Source organism: Juglans regia, chromosome 16 (genome assembly GCF_001411555.2).
Source record: "Juglans regia cultivar Chandler chromosome 16, Walnut 2.0, whole genome shotgun sequence".
Taxonomy (NCBI): Eukaryota; Viridiplantae; Streptophyta; class Magnoliopsida; order Fagales; family Juglandaceae; genus Juglans; species Juglans regia.
In genome coordinates, this window is record NC_049916.1 from 2,899,796 (window position 1) to 2,921,910 (window position 22,115).

At 34.7% G+C, this 22,115-nt stretch overlaps 2 protein-coding genes across 3 annotated transcripts; one reads left to right on the forward strand and one right to left on the reverse strand.

Annotated features, from left to right (window-relative positions):
* Positions 1 to 838: 838 nt before the first annotated feature.
* Positions 839 to 6,743, reverse strand: LOC109012481 (probable NADH dehydrogenase [ubiquinone] 1 alpha subcomplex subunit 12). The gene is made up of 5 exons (XM_018994151.2): positions 6,614 to 6,743; positions 5,621 to 5,647; positions 2,449 to 2,537; positions 1,312 to 1,421; positions 839 to 1,241 (listed from the first exon to the last, which is right to left on the reverse strand). The coding sequence occupies exons 1-5, from the start codon at positions 6,703 to 6,705 to the stop codon at positions 1,086 to 1,088; spliced, it is 474 nt and encodes a 157-aa protein (XP_018849696.1). The 5' UTR covers positions 6,706 to 6,743; the 3' UTR covers positions 839 to 1,085.
* Positions 6,744 to 7,262: 519 nt separating this feature from the next.
* Positions 7,263 to 18,357, forward strand: LOC109012480 (ERAD-associated E3 ubiquitin-protein ligase HRD1B-like). Of its 2 annotated transcripts, none has more exons than XM_018994148.2 (8): positions 7,263 to 7,299; positions 7,976 to 8,520; positions 9,802 to 9,978; positions 11,189 to 11,338; positions 11,420 to 11,625; positions 12,271 to 12,427; positions 17,131 to 17,422; positions 17,753 to 18,357. In XM_018994148.2, exons 2-8 carry the CDS (start codon positions 7,988 to 7,990, stop codon positions 17,912 to 17,914), a joined length of 1,677 nt encoding a protein of 558 aa, XP_018849693.1. In that variant the 5' UTR covers positions 7,263 to 7,299; positions 7,976 to 7,987; the 3' UTR covers positions 17,915 to 18,357. The 2 variants fall into 2 exon arrangements, with proteins under 2 accessions (XP_018849693.1, XP_018849695.1); XM_018994150.2 differs by lacking the exon at positions 7,263 to 7,299 and adding an exon at positions 7,676 to 7,729 and having other exon boundaries at positions 17,753 to 18,006.
* The last annotated feature ends 3,758 nt before the right edge of the window (positions 18,358 to 22,115 follow it).

The window sequence follows — 22,115 nt, forward strand, 5'->3', positions numbered from 1 at the left end:
TAAAAGCCTGGAGTTAAAAAAAAAATAGACATATGCAGCTGATCCTCCATCTAATGATGTTCAGAAAATACTTACTTTACGTGTCTCTCTCTTTCATAATAACATTTTCAAAGTTCAAACGAGAACCCTTTTGTCCAGATGGTCATTCAAAGTCACCATCTCATCGTCAAGTTTGTCTTAAAACAAAAATCAGAAAAGGGAATGTTTGGTACTTGACATTATTTTATGGCTGATAGAGCAAGTACTAAGGTGAGAATGGTCAGAACATTATTAATATATGAAAAAATCTATTCATCATCTATTTTCTCATCACCCTCTCATCATCCCATGATATGGCATTAAATGAAAGGTTCACAAGTGAAATATAATAAATAGCCTCCAATCATATAATGACATATCATGGGATGATGAGTAGCATTACTCTTTAGTTGATCTTTTGGACAAAGTCTTACCCGATTATTTCCTTTCACTAGAAATTGGACTATCGGATGCCTAAATACTATGAGCTTAGTCTCCTCATACAGCAAATTATGTTTCATTGGCACTTTGTTTATCTACTAGCTAAGTCTTCTCAGAAGACATACAAAACCTTTCTTCAACCAAGATTAAGAAAAGGAAAACAAGGAACACAAAGGGATCCCACAATGACTTGCTCTATTCTTACTATGGAAAAAATTCATTTATTTTGGGCTAAGAATTAAAGGCTTATTTGATCTTTTTTTTCTAAACAGTGAACATTCAAGGTAAAATGTCTGCCTTCTCATTGCTTCAGGAACAAACCCCCCCCCCCCCCCCCAAAAAAATAAATAAATAAATCCATAGTCTACAATCTCGCACATTTATAAAAAAGCACATGCGCGGATGTATATTTGTCTTCAGTTGAAAATATACTCAACAACATATGTCGATCGGTTCCATTAGTCAGAAAATGAAGTAAGATAGTTCACTGTCTTCAAATGAAACAAGTGCAAAAGGTTTCAAACCTTCCAAATGGTACAAGACATTTATTCAGGAATACGGGAGCAAGCAAACCCCCAAAGATTTCCAGGTTTTACTGAGAAAATGTTTTGTGTCGAAGGAATAGCTTAAGACTTTGTGGGTTGCCATGATTGGTACCTGGTCCACTCTCTCTGTCCTGGATTAAGCGCATGTCCCTTGGAATGGTAAATATAATCATCACCCTCTCCAGAAAAGTTTTCCTTGTGCTCAATCCCATACCTCTTTGGTTTTAGCATTAAAAGCTGAAAAAATGCATGCTTGGTTAAGTACATGTTTCCATACAATCTATCATGTGAAGTAAAAGGGACTTGCCTCGTCCCCAGTGTGATCGGTTATGTAGTGGAGCCAACCATGCCATTCTGCTGGCACCTGAGAAGCATTGTAGCGACCCTTCTCTGCATATTCCACCCACCTATGTCGCCCTACAAAATCCCCCGCAAAATCACAAGCTGTAGAAATGCATCAAGCAATAACATAGACTGTGGTAACCTATAAATGCCGGTACGCTTCAAATGCTTTTTTTTATACAAGTAAAACTGAAACTTTATTAATAGAAAAGGGCATAGCCCAAATACACAAGAAGCATACACAAAATACGCCTAAATACCACTAAGCACTAATGATGGAGGTATGCTTCAAATGCTTGTACAAAAAGATGCAAAGTTTCTTTATTACAGTATTAAATAAGCTCATGTTGACAGCAATAGCTCTCCCTAAATACGTGCACACCTAGATAATGCCGATGTTTTTGTACGATCTATGGTTTAAGGCATCATCCTCTAGGATAATTGCAAGCAACAGAGTAATTGCTCAAATTTCATACCCCTACTGCTTTTCTTCATTTCTTTCAAGGAGATCAAAGAAGCTTTAGTCCTAATACAATGGAAAAGGACCATATCCACAGTGATGGAATAGATGTTTGCTGTAAGAATAGTAATGTCGATATGGAGCTATAAAGAATATAAACAGCTTAAATCGGCTGCAGAAATATTAATAGCATATAATACACAGCATAGTTCCCAATAAACCAAACCGGTTGAGAAATGGCTCCGTTTTTGGATGACATCCAAATACCAAGGATAACACTATGCAAAGAATCCATATTCATGGCATAGCCATATGCACAGATGACTCTCTCATTCAAGTGGATGGGAAAAAAAATTCTTGCTAAAATCTAAATTAGGTAACAAATAATAAAAAGACTAAATGCATGGCTCTTTCTTGCATCTGATTTCAGGTTAGTAACATAATAAAAAAAATGAATATGCATGACATGACACAATATAACAACACCAGAAACAATCAGAACAAACCCGTAATAACTGTGAAAAGGACCAATAGGTATCATAACTACACCAAATGTTATTGCAGTTTCCTTAGTATCTCCAGTGGTAATAATACTGCAACAGCAAGAAAGTGCATAACTGAAAGACTTAGAGAAACACTAACCACATTGAACATCAAGGTTCTCATAATACTTGTTACCAAATTTATCAACACCCACAAGCTTCGCCCCTATATTGTGGATTTTGGTTTGCCTGAATGCATAAAGTTAAAAAAAAAATCAGAGTTGCTGGAGATAATGACCTGTATTTTAATACAATTATATCATTTGACACATAGATTAAGAGAAGAAACAATATAAAAATGACAGCAATTGACAATGAGTTCTCAGGCTTCATGTGGAGATTATAGAAAAAAGAAGATAAAGACAACATTTTCAACATAGATATCACAAATGTAATTATGTAAGAGAAGGCATAGTAGTCCATTTACTTATAAAAAAATGTAAAGAAGGCATAGAACTGCTGACAAGAACACATGGTGAAACTATGTCAAACAACTATGAAATCCTAGCACAAAATGGACTAGGCTGCCTAACCCGTGATTTCTCCTCATTCATTAAGGCAGTTCATTGTTCATACAATCACCTTCTTGTTATAATGAACAATATCATATTGTATTTCAATCCTAAGACTGTTCTTGTGACAACTATTCTTGAACTAAACTTTGAAGAATCCTTACTTTCCCAAACTGCTCAAACAATCTTTCCAGGTGGCACCACCCACATAATGGAACTTATCAAGAGGCCAAGTATCTAGAGACTGAAATTCATAAATAAATGTAAGGCCGTATAAAATAAATAATAAAGAAATAATTTTTCTTGTCAATAAATGTCACGCCTCTCTAGACTAAGTCTCGTCCAGCAGCTCTACCTTCATAAATATTCTGACTTGGGGTGGTTTAAAAACATAAAACAAACTAAAATGAGTCGATGATTCGGTAAGAAACTTATCATAACGTAAACATACTTAACATAAGGTTTTCATAAAAAAAAAATTATGCTGAGAGTTTAAAATCATGACTGATCATACTGATGTTTATGCTATGCAAGACTGATTTATCTGAATTAACTAACTAATCTGATTTATCTGACTGATCTGACTGGCCAACACACTTAACCCTATGTGCGAGGTTGTGCACTAGCCCCACGTCCCGCGGCCGTAAGGAGAGCCACTAATAGTATTCTAGCATACTATGGTGGACCACGATTGAGTTCATGGCTTGCACATCCACCCTAAAACTGCATTGTTATCATGCATCTGAATGACCATCTGATTAATCTTTATCTTACACTTGATTTTATAAAATCTTACGTGTCATATATAACGTGAGATGCATAAAACATACATAACTATAATATGCAGAATGAAACATGATGAATGACGTGCTTGCAAATATCATGACATGCGTGGTACATAAATACTAACTTCCAAAGAAATGACTTTAATAATATAATATATAATTAGCTAACATGTACTAATCCTAATTTATGATCAAGCTACTTACCTTGTAGTGTTGCTTCCTAAAATTTCTGACACAAAATCGATCATGGTCCTGAGTTGGGAGGTTTCTGGTTTTTTCCAAATAACAAGCGGATTGGAGATATTTATAGAGAGATTGGGAGAGGGTGACGACCAATTTGAATTTGACTTGGTTAATACATGTAGTGACACTAATCTGCTGAACATTCAGTCGTAATCATCTCCGAAGAGAGTTTGAATTTAAAAACATGATATAGTAGTTCATTCAATGTAGGATTGGCAGTGACTGAGACTACATAGGGGACTTCAATTAGTGATGATTTTAAATTGAAATAAACTTCTAATGGCCGATATTTAAATTCTAAAAGGAGTCTGACTCATTCAATAAATAATAAATGGGATTTAACCTAATTATTGAGCCTCAGTAAAATTCATAATCAATCTCAATAATTTATCGTTCATGGGCTTATCCAATATGGCCCATTAAATATAATTTAGGCCTAAGGCCCAATAAAAATTATTAATATCTCGACTTTAGAATTATTAGGCCGGGTCGTTATAAGAAAGCTTCTTTCAAAAAGTTCTTCGACTCATATGAAGATTCAGCTCCCGCTTTAACCCATGTGATAACGAGGGTACATCACCAGGTCTTAGGTTCAAAAACTTCAAATCACTGTTGCAAATACACTATAGGCCAGGGAAATTCAGACAATAATGCTTCTTGGTCAAAATGATCCATTAGAGAATGAGATGAGATGAGAATTTTGTAAACAATAGTAAAATAGTTTGTGAATAGTAGTAAGATAGTTTGAGTTAATGTTTTATGGAGTTTTAGGAAATGAGAGAAAAAGTTGAATAAAAAATATTATAAAGTTAAAATATTGTTAGAATATAATTTTTTAATATTATTTTTGTTTGGGGATTTGAAAAAGTTGAATTGTTTTTTATTTTTTGTTTGAAAGTTTGGAAAAATTGTAATGATTAGTTTGAAAAAGTTGTACTCATTAGTTTGAAAGTATTTTTGTTTGAATGATGTTTGGGAAGAAGATGGGATGAAAATTTTGGGATGGAAATCTTTTCCAAACAAGCCCTAAATAACTAATCTGACCAAAGTGTTCCCAACAAAGATAAAAAGAGAAAACCATATTGAAACAGAAAGTATTCTGTTAGTACTTTGTTTGGGGTTGGATTTCTCCAAATGACTGACTAGATCACATCCCCCATCCCCAATTGTGAAGACCTAACCACTTGCTGTTTTCTAGCGACTTTTAATCTACAGTCAAAATATGGCAACCAACATTGTACAATACATTCCTCAACATGTTATAATCTCTTTTTGAAATTATAACATCTAATGCAACTTGGAATATGAAAAGTATAGTATGGCATTATTATGAGAATCAAACGAAATTTTCCTGACATGGTTCTTTGCTCCACTAAGCACAACAATCCAAGAAAATTTCAAACCACATCTCGGTTTATACTCAAAAAATATTAGTCAAGGTTATAGTCAAGATTAGTCAAGGTTGGTCAATGTAAGACTTGACACTCAATGTACCTTTATCACATCTATTAACCTCTATCATACTTCTTCCCCCCAATGTGGAACTTGGTGGGGCATTACAGATAAAAGTTATAAGCAAAGACCATTCAATTGGCAGATCTCTACTTAAGAAATATTTATAGCTAATGACACTTAGGATATGAACAAACATTGTGCATGGGATTGCTAAATCCTTTAATTAAGAAAAATAAATAAATAAATTTTATACTAAAAGTCCCGCAATTTAACTCACAAAAGGTTTCCATCCGGAAGGCATTTCCTGCAAAATAAAAAAATAACATAAGAAATCAGTCGGCGATTTCAAAGATGAATATTACAAGGGAGCAATCAAACAGCCAATCAAATAATTTAAACAAGCATCTCAAGGAAGAATGCGAGGCCTGAAGAATAGAACAAACTTGATGAGATAATCACTATTCAGTAATAATCAATTCTGTTGATTCACTAACAGATGATCTCTACATCCACAAACAAATAAGATAACCATAGTCATTCGACTGGCCTCCATTGGTTGTGCATAGAATTGTGTGCAAGACTGCAAGTAAAATTTTACATTTTCAGGTTTCAAATTCTTGATTCCCAGGAATTGAAATGCTTACTCACAGCCACTAAGCACTATAAAGTTACAATATTTTTATGTTTCATGGGCTCCCAAAAAAACACAAAGCTTCAAATACTAGTTTCTTTTCATACCCTTGCATTTACCAAAAACTAAACGGCAGACTAAGAAAATTTTACTCATCCGGTTTATCATTTTTCCGCTATATTTTAGTTTCTTTTCCAATGATTTCTTAGCAAGAAAAAACTACTCATGCAGGAGACCAATTTCTCCATTCACGCACCCAAAGTTTCGTAGCTGAGAAAATGCCGGGAAAAAACAAAGCTGACCGAAGTTTCCAATAAAAGGAGCTTCTTTCACGGCTCAATTTCTATAATTTAACTCCAAAATTAATCAACAACTCAAAAAGCCGAATTCTTATTCTCAATCTGTTCCGGCAACAGAAACAGAAACCATTTCCGCCAAAAGGTAAAGGAAGAGTAAGACCCAGATATTTCACATATAAAAAAAATGGATAGATCTGAAAACAAACAGATATTGGATTGGTACTGACAAATAGAAAGAGAGGATTTTCAGACAATGAAGCTAACGATGAGACTTTTGTCACGGAAACTAAAATGAGAAATCCTTACGCAATAGGATTAGAGAAAAGAATGAAACACTTACAAGTAGCCTTCTTCCTTGAGCTCTCTCAAGAAGTTGCCCACTCCTTTCTCCCTGATCCCCTTCATCGCGTTCTTCACTACCGACCACGCCATCTCTCTCTCTCTCTCTCTCTCGCTCGTGCTTTCTTTGCGAGCGCAACATTAAATGGAAAATTGAGTGACTACCTCAAATGGGCCGCTTCGGTTATGGGCTTGAAAGTTCCTGCCAGGGTCCGGCCCATCTAATATCAGTCCAAAATATGTACTACATTGACTTCGGAATTCGGAGTAAGTCCAGGGTCGAGCCTCCGGATCCGGGCTAGATATGGCTTTTAGGCTTCAATAATGTTACTTTGTACTCTTATTTTATCAATTTATTTTGATCGTTTATTTAATCTTTTTCTAATTTTTTTTATTTATTAATTAAAAAAATGATTATTAGTTTATTTTTTTATTTTTAAAAATATGAAAAATCAAAATAAAAAAATTAAAAAGCATGGATTTTGCTAGCTGCACGCCCAGCGATTATTGCTGGCCGGCCGACAGCCTAGCATTGCCCTTTAGTTGGCTAAATATACGTCACGTGGCAGTTTCTAGTTGGCTAAATATACGTCACGCTAAGGTCCCTTCTCTGTTTCAATTGAATAGAATAAATAAGTAGATGTGAGATCTTCGTCACAATCTGGAGAAGAACGGTGCTTTCTTTAGGTAACTCAATATATTAAATTTACGTTTATTTTGTTGTTATAATCTGGTCGTTTAATTTCTAAATATATTGGATTTGATACGTGCTTTTCTTGTATGGGGCTCGTGATCTCTGAAAATTCCTGAGTTAGAACTCGATTTAGGGTTTTGTGGATGCGTGTGGTTATTGAAAAACTGAAAGAAAGGGAACAACCAAATACTAGAAAGTTTTGGGGGTTTTCTGCTTTGTGTTGATGCCATGGGATTTTAATTGGTTTCGAACTATTATGTATGAGCTTTGAAATTGTTTCTATTTTGGATGCTCCAAGTCTCAAGTGTTATTTTCATTAACATTATTTCGCCTCGCTCAATTTTCCTGTACTTTCTCAGCTACCAAACAGAGCGTGATCTAATTTTGATGCATGATTTGAAGCTCTCCTGGTGACGCCATTAGGTTTAAAACGATTTTCCTGACCCCCACCCCTGCTCAATTTGCATATACGTCTTTGGAATTGCTGATTATTTGAGATTTTTTCCTCGTTTCAGGGTTTTTTTTGTTTGCTTCACAAATCGTCTCTATTACCTTGAATGACACGTTTGAAATCACACCAAGGAAATATAGTTTTGTGTAACATTTCAGGTTATTTTGTTTGCTTTTGTATATTGGTTAAGTTATTAATCAAATGATATGGTTGAACAGTGTCAGAGGAAAATGATGAAGCTGCATTCTTATGCTGGGCTTAGTTTAATTGCGACTCTAGCAGTTATATACCATGCATTTAACAGTAGAGGCCAATTTTATCCGGCCATGGTTTATTTGTCAACCTCTAAGATCAGCTTGGTGCTCCTTCTCAACATGGGCCTGGTCATTATGTGTATCATGTGGCAGTTGACGAAACAGCTGTTCCTTGGTTCACTCCGAGAAGCAGAGATTGAGAGGCTAAATGAGCAGTCATGGAGGGAGGTCATGGAAATCCTATTTGCGATCACCATTTTCCGGCAGGACTTTTCTGTTACATTTCTTGCTATGGTCACGGCTCTATTGCTAATCAAGGCTTTGCATTGGTTAGTTCAGAAGAGGGTTGAGTACATTGAGACTACTCCATCAGTACCCATCATATCTCATATTCGGATTGTTTCTTTTATGGGGTTCCTCCTCCTTCTGGATAGTCTCTTCTTATACAATAATATAAAGTTTTTGATGAAGGAAAAGAAGGCGTCAGTTTCAGTCTTCTTTTCATTTGAGTAAGTTATCTGTCTTTATGCTTCTTTTTTATTCTTTTCAGTTCCATTGATTTATGCTTAGTAAAGCCTTGCGTTGCATTGCACTTTCATGATTAGTGAAGCCTTTTTTTGCTAATCAAGATTGGTAAAGCCTTTTTATCTGGCCGTCATTTCAAATGTAATGCCCATTTATGTCAATTTGAACTGGAAATGTGCATGCTTTAATGGAACGAACTGCGGCAGATGTGGAAATATGTAAATGTAAGTTCTGGTTATGCCTAAACTTTTGCCTTGAAAAGAACTAGTAGAGGTTTTGAATTATAACGAGTTATAATCCCAGAAGGAAAGTAAAAAATAAAGCAGATGAAGAAACTCTAAAGCGTGAGAGAGATTAACCATTTGGATTTATCATCAGATTCTGGGGATCCAATAGAATCTGAATTCAAAACCAGGGATACCTTAGAAAGATCAATCTGACAAAAGAAGGATGACCGGTTCTCTAATATTGGCAAAAATATAGGAGGCAGACTCAAGAAACCACAGCTAAGCCCATGTTCTAGAACATGGTTTGCTTAACATGTGCGAAGAGAAATCTCAATGCTCATTCAATGTTGGCGCAAAATAGTTTTTACCAGGTATCAAGGATTTTTTCTACAAGATATCAAGGGTTTTTGCTACAAGATATCAAGGTTTATATAGCCTATTTTAGCAACAATCAAAATATGGTTTTTTACTACTTGTGTTCCATTTAAAAAAATTTGAGAAATACTCCAAATGGGTACTTGTTGAACTCTTAGTGCATAAGTTGCAATCAACCAATGCTCGGACAACCCTAAAAAGTGTTGAAGAGAAACTCCTTTTTATTTAATAATGAAGAAGGGGGTAAGGATCAGTTCATTGTTGCAAAATTGTCAAATTGCGATATCGATATAATTGCTCCATGCCTTCTACTTTGTGGTCGAATTGATTCAAGATTATCAATTAAATTAGTAACTTTATTGATGCAAATTGCCATTTTGATGTGATTGCTCGACATTACTCTCTCCTTCCAGATGTGAACCTTACATATTTGACTAATTTCTATGGGCCTTCCACTATGTGAAGTCTTTAACCTATATTTTTCCATCCATGATGTGTATCATGTGCATCTTTTGGTTAACCTAAAAGACAAGTGTTTACTTACCAAAAAAAAAATGTGTATCATGTGCATTTGAAAATTTTCTGTTACCACATGAGTTATTAGTATATCCAATTGCAGTTCATTTGCTCATATATCATCGATGCCTGTTACTTGTACCACAGGTACATGATACTGGCAACAACAACAGTTTCAACATTTGTAAAATACGTATTCTATGTTATTGACATGCTTATGGAGGGACAGTGGGAAAGGAAGCCTGTCTACACATTTTACTTGGAAATTGTCCGAGACTTGCTTCACCTGTCTATGTACTTGTGCTACTTCCTTGTGATTTTCATGTAAGTGATTTACTTACCCATTTATTTATCTACTCACCCGCACTTAAAATTTACACATTGTCTTGTACATGCACATAAGTGTTCCTAGAATAATTGTGTGTGCAGACACACTCACCTTTTATTCTATCGGACCATACTCAAAGGCACATACATCCACTTGGGACTATTGTACCATATCACTACATGGTTGCACAGAGATTACACATTTTATTCTATCGGACAATACTCAAAGGCACATACATCCACTCGGGACTATTGTAACATATCACTACATGGTTACACAAGGATAACATGTAAATTTAATTAGGATTTTACCATGTATGGTTATGCTTCTGCATAAATGAAGAAAATGTTGGTGCATCTGCAACTTTCCATACTGAGCAATAATGACGTGTTTTCACAGTATCCTGATCAATAGTGTCTCCTTCTTTCTGTTATAAGCATATATTCTATACCCGTTCTTGTAGTAATCCCTAGGAGTGGGGGATTATCTAAAGTGGGTGAATGTCAGCCTTAACTCAAATTCCAATATTGTGAGATTAGTATGCTTGAGCTTAATTTGAACTCGGTTAGGCTGGGATCTCTTAGATGTGACAAGGGACCTTGTACATTATCTTGCCCTAATGAAAAAAGTTGCCATGGCTGTTGTGCTGACTATTTTAGAATCAATTTGAGACGTATGTTGGAATGTTGATTTTTGTGCAAGAGAGTAAAACCTAAGGTAGTGGGTGGCAGCTTGGGTTTTAATTTCCATGGTTAAGGTTTTTATAAATAACAGGATATGCTCCCTTTTGTTTACTTAGAAGAATTACTTACTTGCTCCATTGACAACTTAAACTCAAACATTGTGGTCCAATACATTTTCCAAACGTTCAGTCGCTATTTGGCTATGGCAGGTTTATGCATTTGTACCTGGTAAGTGTGTCAACATGGCAAAAGTCCAAAATATCCATGCCTGCTATATGTTTCATTTTTAATTCCACTGTTATCCACTCCATTGCTAGGTTCTTTTCATGTGATTCTTGTTTAGATGATAACATCGATCTTTTTCATTATAATTTTTACGGTTGACCTAAATTTTAGTTAGTTTTGTTTTGTCCTGATTTGTTGATATTGTTGAATATTGCCTCTTGTTTATTTTAACCTTAAGTACATTTATATATCATGGGCTATATCATATATGTGACTGACTTTGAGTTGGTGTCCATAGGAACTATGGTGTGCCTTTGCACTTAATACGAGATCTCTATGAGACGTTTAGAAATTTCAGGATTCGTGCTGTTGATTTCATTCGTTATCGAAAGATCACTTCAAACATGAACGATCGATTTCCAGATGCAACACCAGAAGAACTCAATGCGTGAGTTTTATATTTCCGTCGTGTTTATGTTTGTGATACTTGGACGCTGGTATTTTAAAAGTTTTCCTAATGGGCATGCAGAAGCGATGTAACATGCATCATTTGTCGTGAAGAGATGACGACGGCCAAGAAACTAATTTGTGGACATCTATTTCATGTGCATTGCCTTCGGTCATGGTTAGAGCGACAGCATACTTGTCCTACTTGCAGAGCCCTAGTTGTACCACCCGAAGATGGAACAAATACAGCTGCAGGGCATGGGTCACGGTCAGATGTTAATCAGCAAGGTAGGTACATAACTACTACTAATGTGATTGGGGTGAAATGATTTTGACAAATTGCTGCATGAAAACTGTGAATTGTGTATTTCTTTCCGTGTCGTATTATGAACAAGTCATTCCCTTTCCTGCCCATTTTGACCTTGTGGAATCGTTGGAAATTATCGAGGAGCGATATCTTCTTAACCAAAGAGAGACCAAAAAAAAAGAAACCAACCGGAAGGCCTCTGTCCTTCCTTTACTTACAATTATTCAATGTTCAGATCTTCTCTTTGCACTCAAACTTGACTAAAAAAACTAGTCTAGGTGTTGATCTGCAGTAATGAGATGAGGTACTTGTATCACTCTGGCATGAATGCTGTTTCTGTGAATTTGTTGTGATAGAATCATTGTTCTGTACAATATACTTTCAGATTCTCATGTGGTTATGTTATAATAAGTCACAAGTGTGAATATTCTAGCTTCAGTGATATCGTCCTTTGTTTTGATTGCGACAGTTGTTTGAACTTTTGGAATGATGGACTTCTTTATTGTAATATACTTCTACTATCAAAAATAAAAAAGAGTTTTTCACTATACAGTTTTTCCCTCGTGCAGTGAAAGCTGGCTTGATATCTTAAAAAGACATTGACAATCTATTTTAACTGGGAACAGGGACAGGCACAGGAAGTACGTCTCCTCAGGGTTCTATTGGTAGTGGTGTGGCAGGTGATAATTTGAGCCAGCATCAAGCTAGACTCCAAGCTGCTGCTGCAGCTGCCTCAATATATGAGAAATCTTATGTTTATCCTTCTGCAAATACGCTAGTATGGTATGCACCTTTGTGCTACAATTTTTTCTTTTTCTTAATTTGGTTCAATTTGTCTGTTGGCATTAGGGCTGGGCAAAACCTCCGTCGGCTCTGACTCTGGTGGAGTCGAAAATTTCAGAATTCAGAGTCGGAGTTGCTCCGAAAAAATTGATTGGAGTCGGAGTCAGAGTTGGAGCTAATGCCAGCTCCGACTCCGATCGTATTTTTCAGAGCAAATCTCTGCTACGATCTCTGCAATTTGTTCACTGTCTCTCCCCCTCCCGCTGTCTTAAACTTTATCATTTGCTTCTCCGAACAAAGAAAGAAAAGTCTATATTTTTATTAGCTTGTTTTTTTGTGTATGTAAATCTGTCTGAACCAACTTTATCGAATTTGCTAATTCCTTTTTACGAGGTTGCTTCTTATCTGAACCAGTTGTCTTTCTTCTGAGCCAACTATATCAAGTCTACTTTTTATGTGCTTTCACTGCTTTGGGTTCAAATCACCGTCGTTTTCGCCTTTTTCCTTGTTTTTTTTTTTCTAATTTTTGGTTCTAGGGTGAGTGTACATGTCTAGTTTTATAGCCCCGTGAGTGTTAGCTTTGAGGTACCAATCCAACCGCTCATTCTTTTTCATCGACGCCTTTACTTTTCCTTTTTGATTGATTGATTTATTTGATTCGGATACAGTGCACATATATATATATACTAATCAGTTTTTGAGACCAGGTTTCTCAATATTCGAGCTCCTCTTCAACCATGGCAGTTTATTAGTTTGTTAGAGGGTAATTCTTAATCTTCGTCTTGTCCATCTCAACTCCTTCGACCCCAAGTTCCCTCCTATTTTCTTTCTACTTTTATCGAGTCATCTTTCAAGGATGACACACTCCTCCTTCTCGAGGCTCCATATCATCATGGTGGCTTTAGCAACGTCGACGATGCCACCGTTTGACTGCGGCGGCCAACTAAGCCATCTCTCCCTCCCTCCCAAAAGTCGGAGTCGAAGTCGGAGTCGGAGTTCGGAGTTCGGAGTTGGGCTTTCTGACTCTGTCGGAGTCAGAGCCCAGCCCTAGTTGGCATGGCTTGTGTACTATAAGGGGCTGGGGTACGTGGGTGGGAGCAGGAGTATGCTTCTGATCTGGATCATGCAATTTTGAACATTGGATGCTTGAACTCTTAGGCCTCATTTATTTTCGCAAATGAGTTGAGTTGAGATTAAAGTTAAAAAGTTGAATAAAATATTGGTAGAATATTTTTTTTAATATTATTTCTATTTTGGGATTTGAAAAAGTTGAATTGTTTATTTTATTTTGTATGAAAATTTGAGAAAATTATAATGATTAGATTAGATAAGATGAGTTGGGAAGTTTCCTGAAAACAAACGTAGCCTTAAAGGACAAATATGACAACTATAACTTATTTGTTAATTATGCCTTTAAATTCTCCTATTTTAGGATAGTTTAAGAAATAGTGCACTATTATTCACATATAGTATATACATAAAGTTTTGGAGTGGGTCAGTCCAGTCACTTCAACCACTGTTTGGCTTAGTTGGCCTCTTCTGGGTTGCAAAACAGAGTAATATGGAAATCTGAATATATATATTAATGTATATATTATAATTGTCAACAAAACGTGCGGGATGGAGGCCAAAGCTGGATGGTCTTGTTTTTTATACTATTGCGACTCAGGAAGCCTCTTGGTTGGATAGGCCTTTTGAGGAGGAGGTAGTGTATGATGTAGCCAGACGCATGAGTAAAGATAAAGCTTCAGGCCCAGATGGTTTCTCGATGGGTTTCTTCCAATCTTGCTGGAAGGTGGTGAAAGTGGACATTATGAAAGTGTTTTAGGAAGTATTATTGGTTGGAAAGTTTGAGAAAAGCCTAGATGTTACGTATATTGCGTTGATCCCAAAGAAGACTAGTGTGGTGGAGGTTAAGGATTTTCGACCCATTAGCCTTGTGAATGGGGTATACAAAATTATATCCAAGGTGCTTGCTAACAGATTTGGGGCGGTTTTGGGCAAGATCATTTCGCAACCACAAAATGCATTGGTTAAGGGACGCCAAATTTTGGATTCAGTCCTTATAGCGAATGAAGGTCTGGATAGCAGATTAAAGGATGGCTTCACAGGTATTATTTGCAAATTAGACATGGAGAATGCATACGACCATGTAAATTGGGATTTCCTATTGTATCTGTTGGGGAGATGTGGTTTTGGGCCTAGGTGGCGTAATTGGATTAGTTGGTGCATTTCTACAGCTAGATTCTCAGTGTTGATTAATGGTTGTCATATCGGCTTCTTCAATAGCTCGCGAGGTCTACGGCAAAGAGATCCTTTGTCCCCACTTCTCTTTATTATCATTATGGAGGCTTTGAGTAGGATGACATCGGCGGCGGTTACGCATGGGTTTGTGACTGGATTTCCGATTGGTGACCCCAATAGGGGCATTATTACTTTGTCTCATTTACTTTTTACAGATGATACACATATTTTGTGAGGCAGATCAAAATCAGTTGAGAGCTTTGAAGGCTTTGTTACTATGCTTTGAAGCAGTGTCAGGCTTGAAAGTGAATTTTGACAAGTCAGAGTTAGTGCGAGTGGGGAACGTGAGTAATACTAGACAGCTAGCTAGTATTCTTGGGTGCAAGGTAGCCTCTCTTCCTATTACTTATCTAGGATTGCCGTTGGGGGCAGCAACAAGGGCCTCATCCATATGGGATCCAATCATAGAGAAGATAGGAAAGAAATTGGCAGGGTGGAAAAAATTGTATTTATCGAAAGGTGGCCGCTTGACTCTTATTAAGAGTACCCTTTCCAACTTACATACCTACTTTTTATCTGTGTTTCAGTTGCCTGCCAGGGTAACGGCTCGGATTGACAAGTTGTACCGTGATTTCCTTTGGGGAGGGATAGGGGATGAATTCAAATTCCACTTGGTCAGCTGGGATAAGGTGAGTACACCACTCTCGTCTGGTGGCTTGGGTATAAAAAATCTGAGAAGTTTCAACCGGGCCCTGCTTGGGAAGTGGTTATGGAGGTATAATAACGAGACAGAAGCGTTATGGAAGTAGGTGATTGACTGTAAATATGGAAGCATGTGGGGGGGCTGGTGTACTGGAGAGGTGTATGGGGCTAGAGGTGTGGGAGTTTGGAAACACATTAGGAAGGGGTGGGGGGATTTTAGTAGCCATTCCAAATTGGTGGTGGGAAGGGGTTCTCGCATTAAGTTTTGGAGGGACATATGGTGTGGGAATGAGGCTCTAAAGGATACATTTTCAGCTATTTTTCAGTTGGCATACAACTAGGAAAGCTTCGATAGAGGACCCTATGCTTCTAACAAGGGACCATGTGCAGTGGAACGTCACATTTAGTAGAGCGGCGCAAGACTAGGAAATGGACATCTTTGAGGCTTTTTTCAGCTTGCTTTATTCTGTAAAGCCAAATAGTCAGCAAGTCGATAGACTGTGGTGGACTCCCGCGGGTAAGGGCATTTTCTCAGTTCGATCCTTTTATAAGTCCATTTCCCAAACTACCAGTACCCCGTTCTCGTGGAGGAGAATCTGGAAAAATAAGGCGCCTCCGAAAGCGATCTTCTTTACTTGGACAGCAACGTTGGGGAAGATTCTGACTACCGACAATCTGAGGAAGCGCCGATTAGTTATACTAGACTGGTATTGCATGTACAAGAGATCTGGCGAGACAGTGGAACACCTTTTGCTACATTGTGAGACTACTAAAGCCTTGTGGGTCGAAGTCGTTAGCCGAATAGAGTTAGCCTTTGTTATGCCTACAACGATGGTAGATCTATTGGCTAGCTGGACACTTCCAAGAGGAGTGCAACAAATCAAGGCAGTGTGGAATATGATCCCGATCTATATTATGTGGTGTATTTGGCAAGAGCGCAACGATCGGACCTTCGAAAACAAAGAGCAGTCCCCGGAGGAATTTAGAATGCTATTTTTTCGTACTTTATTTCTATGGGCCATTGCTTTAGATTTTAATGGCCTGAATTTTCATGATTTTCTAGTTTCCCTTATTTCGACCTAGATAGGTTTTATTTCTTGTATACCATCTTATGTACTTGGGCTTTGCCTATCTTTATTAATACATCTTTGATTACTTATAAAAAAATATATATTATATTTACTTATAAAAATATATTTATTTTTTTTTATGACGGGGGAACCAACCCACAGCAGAGCCCTTAGGACTCATCCATGGAACCTAAACCCCAGGGAGACTAGCACAGCAACCCACCGTCATGTCCTCCCACTTAAATCGCAGTTTGATCCCAAGGGGAATCGAACCTGTGGCATGGGGCTCATGCACACAAGTTCACCCTTGCCACTTGGGCTACTCACAGGTGGGTTCATATATATGTATATGAAAAGCTTGAAGCGAGCCTAGGATTCAGAGGTTGTTCCAGATTTTGAGATGTTCTAGGTTGGTCCCCCCTTTTCTTCTCTTTACTGTTTCGCCGGTTCAGATTTTAAAGGAAGTGGTGCAGATTATGATCTTAGATAGGACAGAATGCTGGAAAAAAGATTTGTGTGGATGATGGTTATCCTGATTAGTTAAAAAGGGATCCATAGAGCCAACACCAATTTACTTGGGATTAGAGCTTAGTTGATTTGATTTAAAATTGTGTTTTAGGACCAACTGTTCCAACAGTCCAATTGGTTGGTTCAGTCTTTAACAAAAATGTGTACTCTTTTTTGCAGGTCCCCTGGATATGCTGTACTTCCTCAGGTTCAAAGAACTTCAGCTGATTCTGCCAACTCTGCTGCCAGGGAATCCAGTGGAGAAGAAGCTTCCATTGGACAACAAGAACCACAGTTCACAACCTCTGGCGGACCTGCAAAGTCATCCTCTCCTCAATATCCACACTGTATATTTGTTCCTTTTCAGGCACCTGGAACCAATGTGACTTATGCAGATAGGTCTGACGGCAATCTAAATATACCAGACTCGCAGTTGGAAGCTCAGACACAATTTCTTAGACATCAGATTGTGGTAAAATCGAAAGTGTGATGCAATTATCATTAATGGTTTATACATGGGATGTAAATATATGTTGGTTGATATCGTGCATAAAAGTTTGAGGAAGTGCCCACATATGCATATATCAGCAGGCGTGACATGCATATCTTCTTATCTAACCCTGATAAACTTGGGCGCCAGCCTTATACTTTCCTCCAACTAGTTGCGATACATGACCGCCCTCAAATTTAGTTATAGATTGGTTTTCTTGAGCCTTTAATTCATATTTTTTCACTTTCAAGATAAAATAAAAGCACTTGATTATGTTGTAATGCTGTGGTTATACTGCCCCTCCTCGTGCAGGTAATGCAAAATCAGCTCCAACTTCTGCAGAAGCCAAAAGTTAAGGAAAACACGGACATTGGTTCAACAACAACATCAGATAACAAAGGAAAGAATGTTGCAACAACATCATCTGTCTCAGACTGTGGTCGTCATGGGGAGATTGAAGAGGCTGATACATAACCTTCAGATACTTATAGATGTAACGCAAGTAGACTGCAGAATGTTGATACAGGAAAAATCGAAGATACTACGTTCCAGAGTTGCTTCTGTAAGAGCGGTTGATGTTAATGTCGATGTAGGAGCCCCCCCCTCCCGCTTTGTTTCTATCTTTTTTCTTTTCTTTTTTTTTTTTTTTTGAGTTTATTGATTTTTAGATCATGAAATATCAAAAGAGCGTCCCTTACATATGTCTAACTTTGTGCCAAAAATTTTTTGGGCTTCTGATGTGAAAATTGTGCCTGGTGGACAAATGCATGTATCTTGTACTCTCTCTGTGATTCGTCGAGTTCTTGTAGGAAGGAACTCGGATAAGACATTGCTTTCTTATGTGCGTCTGGTACAAACCGCAGACATGTAGTTTTGTTCATACCCAGATCTTAGTAAATAATAATACTACTTTCTAATATCTATATTGTATATTTGTATATTGTTATTTTTAGTCACCCTAAATGATGTGATAGATTGATTGGAACAAAATTGATGTGATAGATTTGGAGGAACAGTGATCTCTCTGGTTGGAAATGTTTTGATGATTTTGTGGATTTTTATTCTGGAGCGGTCCTGTATTTAAAAAAATATATTTTATTTCATTTTATTATTATAATTTTATTTAATTTTTATATAAAATAAAATAAATAATTTAATTTTTATAAATTTTAATTTAATTTTTAAAAATTTTAAAATAATAATAATTTTTAAAAATAATATTATAATAATACTTTTTTAAACTTTTATTTTTTATTTATAATCATTTCCTCTCATTTTTAAATTTAAACCAGCCTTGTCTTCTGAAACAAGTTCAGATTTTGGTTAGTCGATGAATCATTGCTTCTATTTAGTTAGAGAATAAATCCAAAAAATAATGCATCTACGAAGGCGAGAAATAAACAACGAATACCTGCTTATTCCTTGAACCTTTCATATTATCAGTCATTTGACCCTCGGTTTGAGGGATTTCGTTCGATGAAACTGGATCGAATCTGAGCTGCATGCCAATAGAATAAAATACATTTTTTAATATTTCCTTTTTCATTCTTCTCACTCGGATTTAAATCCTTGTTTAGATATTGAGAAAGTTGAGATTTGCAACTTGGATTTAAGAGCCCGTTCTGTATACAGAGGTGAGAGTGTCTCGTCTCGTCTCGTCTTATCTCATATTTCACTTCATTTCATCTCATCTAATTTTAATTAGGCTTCATTTATTTTTATAGATGAGATGAGTTGAGATTAAAGTTAAAAGTTAAATAAAATATTGTTAGAATATATTTTTTTAATAATATTTTTGTTTTGTGATTTATAAAAGTTGAATTGTTTATTTTATTTTGTATGAGAATTTGAGAAAGTTGTAATGATTAAATGAGATAAGTTGTGAGGAGTTGTGAAAACAAACGAGACCTAATAATCTCACTATTATTCATAAATCATCTCAACTCATCTCATCTTATTATCCAGACGAGCCCTTAAGTTGTGGACGGGGTTTGTATTTTGTTCTCTATTTGATGGCGGAGTAAAGATGGAGTATAAAAGTCTTTCTATTTGTATGGTTGTAAAATGGGAAAAAGAAAAAAAAATAGTGTTATAGCTATAAAGAGATTACATAAAAATAATCTCACAAATTAACGTGACTTTATTTGATCGATTATATCTGTTTTATAATAAAAGTGATTTTAAAATCTGACGAATTACATCAACCTACATCAATTTGAGGAACCATACTAAAGAAATCAATCTCATCAATAATGGTCGACAGAAAATACCATTTGGTGCGGTCTGTTTGGCACCAACACCGTCTCCCTTTCAATGCATGCTCAATTAGACCCTATGGTGTAGAGAATAATTGATGCTGGACAACCAAATAAATAAAATAAATGAGAATAGAGGAGGTAGAAAATGAGAGAATAAGAAGTAAGCTATGCCCGAAAAGACAGAGAGAATAAGGGTATGTTTGGGTACCAAACTACTCTCAACACTTTTTAAGTATTCTCGTACTTTTAAAAATACTTCACATGCCAAACAACTTAAAATACTCTCAATAAGACCCACAAACTCACTTCAATCTCTACTCATAACTATTCACAAACATTCTATAATACTTATCACTATTATATATAAATAAAAAAATGAAATCACTATAATATTTATCACTATAATATATAAATAAAAAATAAAATCGCTATAATATATAAATAAAAAATAAAATCACTATAATATTTATCACTATTAAATATAAATAAAAAATAAAATCATTATAATATATGAATAAAAAATAAAATCACTATAATATATAAATAAAAAATATTTATCACTATTATATATAAATAAAAAATAAAATCGCTATAATATATAAATAAAAAATAAAATCATTATAATATATGAATAAAAAATAAAATCACTATAATATATAAATAAAAAATATTTATCACTATTATATATAAATAAAAAATAAAATCACTATAATATATAAATAAAAAATAAAATCACTATAATATTTATCACTATTAAATATAAATAAAAAATAAAATCATTATAATATATAAATAAAAAATAAAATCACTATAATATATAAATAAAAAATAAAATCATTATAATATTTATCTCTATTATATATAAATAAAAAATAAAATCATAAAATATATAAATAAAAAATAAAATCACTATTATATATAAATAAAAAATAAAATACTATTATATTTATCACTATTATATATAAATTAAAAATAAAATCACTATAATAGATAAATAAAAAATAACATTACTATAATATTTATCACTATTATATATATATAAATAAAATCATTATAATATTTATCACTATTATATATAAATTAAAAATAAAATCATTATAATATTTATCATTATTATATATAAAAGTAAAATAAAATCACTACAATATTGATTAATATTAAAAAATCATTACAATAAAATCATTATAATATTTATTACTAAAAATAAAATCACTATAATATTTATGGGACCCACACATTTTTCAACTACCTACTCAAAAGTCAACAACTCGACATACTTCACACGTCCAAACAACTCAAAATACTCTCAATGGGACCCACAAACTCACTTCAATCTCTACTCATAACTATTCACAAACATTATCAACACTTTTCAACACTTCTCACTACCCAAACGTACCTTAAGATAAATTAAGTATGTGCTTGGGTAATGGAGTGCTATTTAATTTTTTTTTTTTTTATCTAATTTTTACTACTTTTTACTATTGTTTATTACTATTTAATATTCTATCATTATTTTTTCACTATTTTTTACTATTATTCACGGATTATTTGAGATCACTCTACTTTCCGTTTGAATGTTGAGATGAGTTAATTTTTTTATGAATAATAATGACTTTGAGATTGTAGAGTGAGTTTTATGAGGCTAACATAAGATAAATTTAAATGTGTTTGAGTATTACTATGAGTTTAAATGTATTTATGGAAAGTTTAAAAATGTTGTGCGTCCCACATGTAAATAGGTGTTGTGTTGAAAAATATTGTGAGTCTCACGTGTAAATAAGTTTTGAGTTGAGATGAGTTTGGTGATTTGAGAGTTTGAGTGTTTAGATGTTAAACTCAGCTTGAGAATATTACTACAAAGCCTCTTACATCCATACCACACATGTTTTATTTTTTATTTTTTATTTTATTCCTACTAAATTGATTGAGTTATATTATACTCATCATCCATACATCACATATTTGTTAAAATAAAATAAAAATATTAAAAGATAAAAAATTAAAATAGGTGTGTGGTATAAGAATGAAGAGAATAATTTTTTAGAAACTAATATCATAGAACCCAAAATAAAAATAATACAACTTGTCTAAAAATAATAATATTCTAATAATGATAATAAATAATAATAATTCAATTCGGGTTTTGAGAGTGGGATAATATTAAAATTTTGTGAATGGTAATAAAATAGTTTGTTAATAGTAATGAGATAGTTTGAGGTGTATTTTTTGGGTTTTGGAAAATGAGAGGAAAAAAATTGAATAAAAAATATTATAAAATAAAAATATTGTTAAAATATAGTTTTATAATATTATTTTTGTTTGAAAAAGTTGAATTGTGTTTTATTTTTTTATTTGAAAGTTTGAAAAAATTGTAATGATTAGTTTGAAAATATTTATATTTAAATTATGTCTGG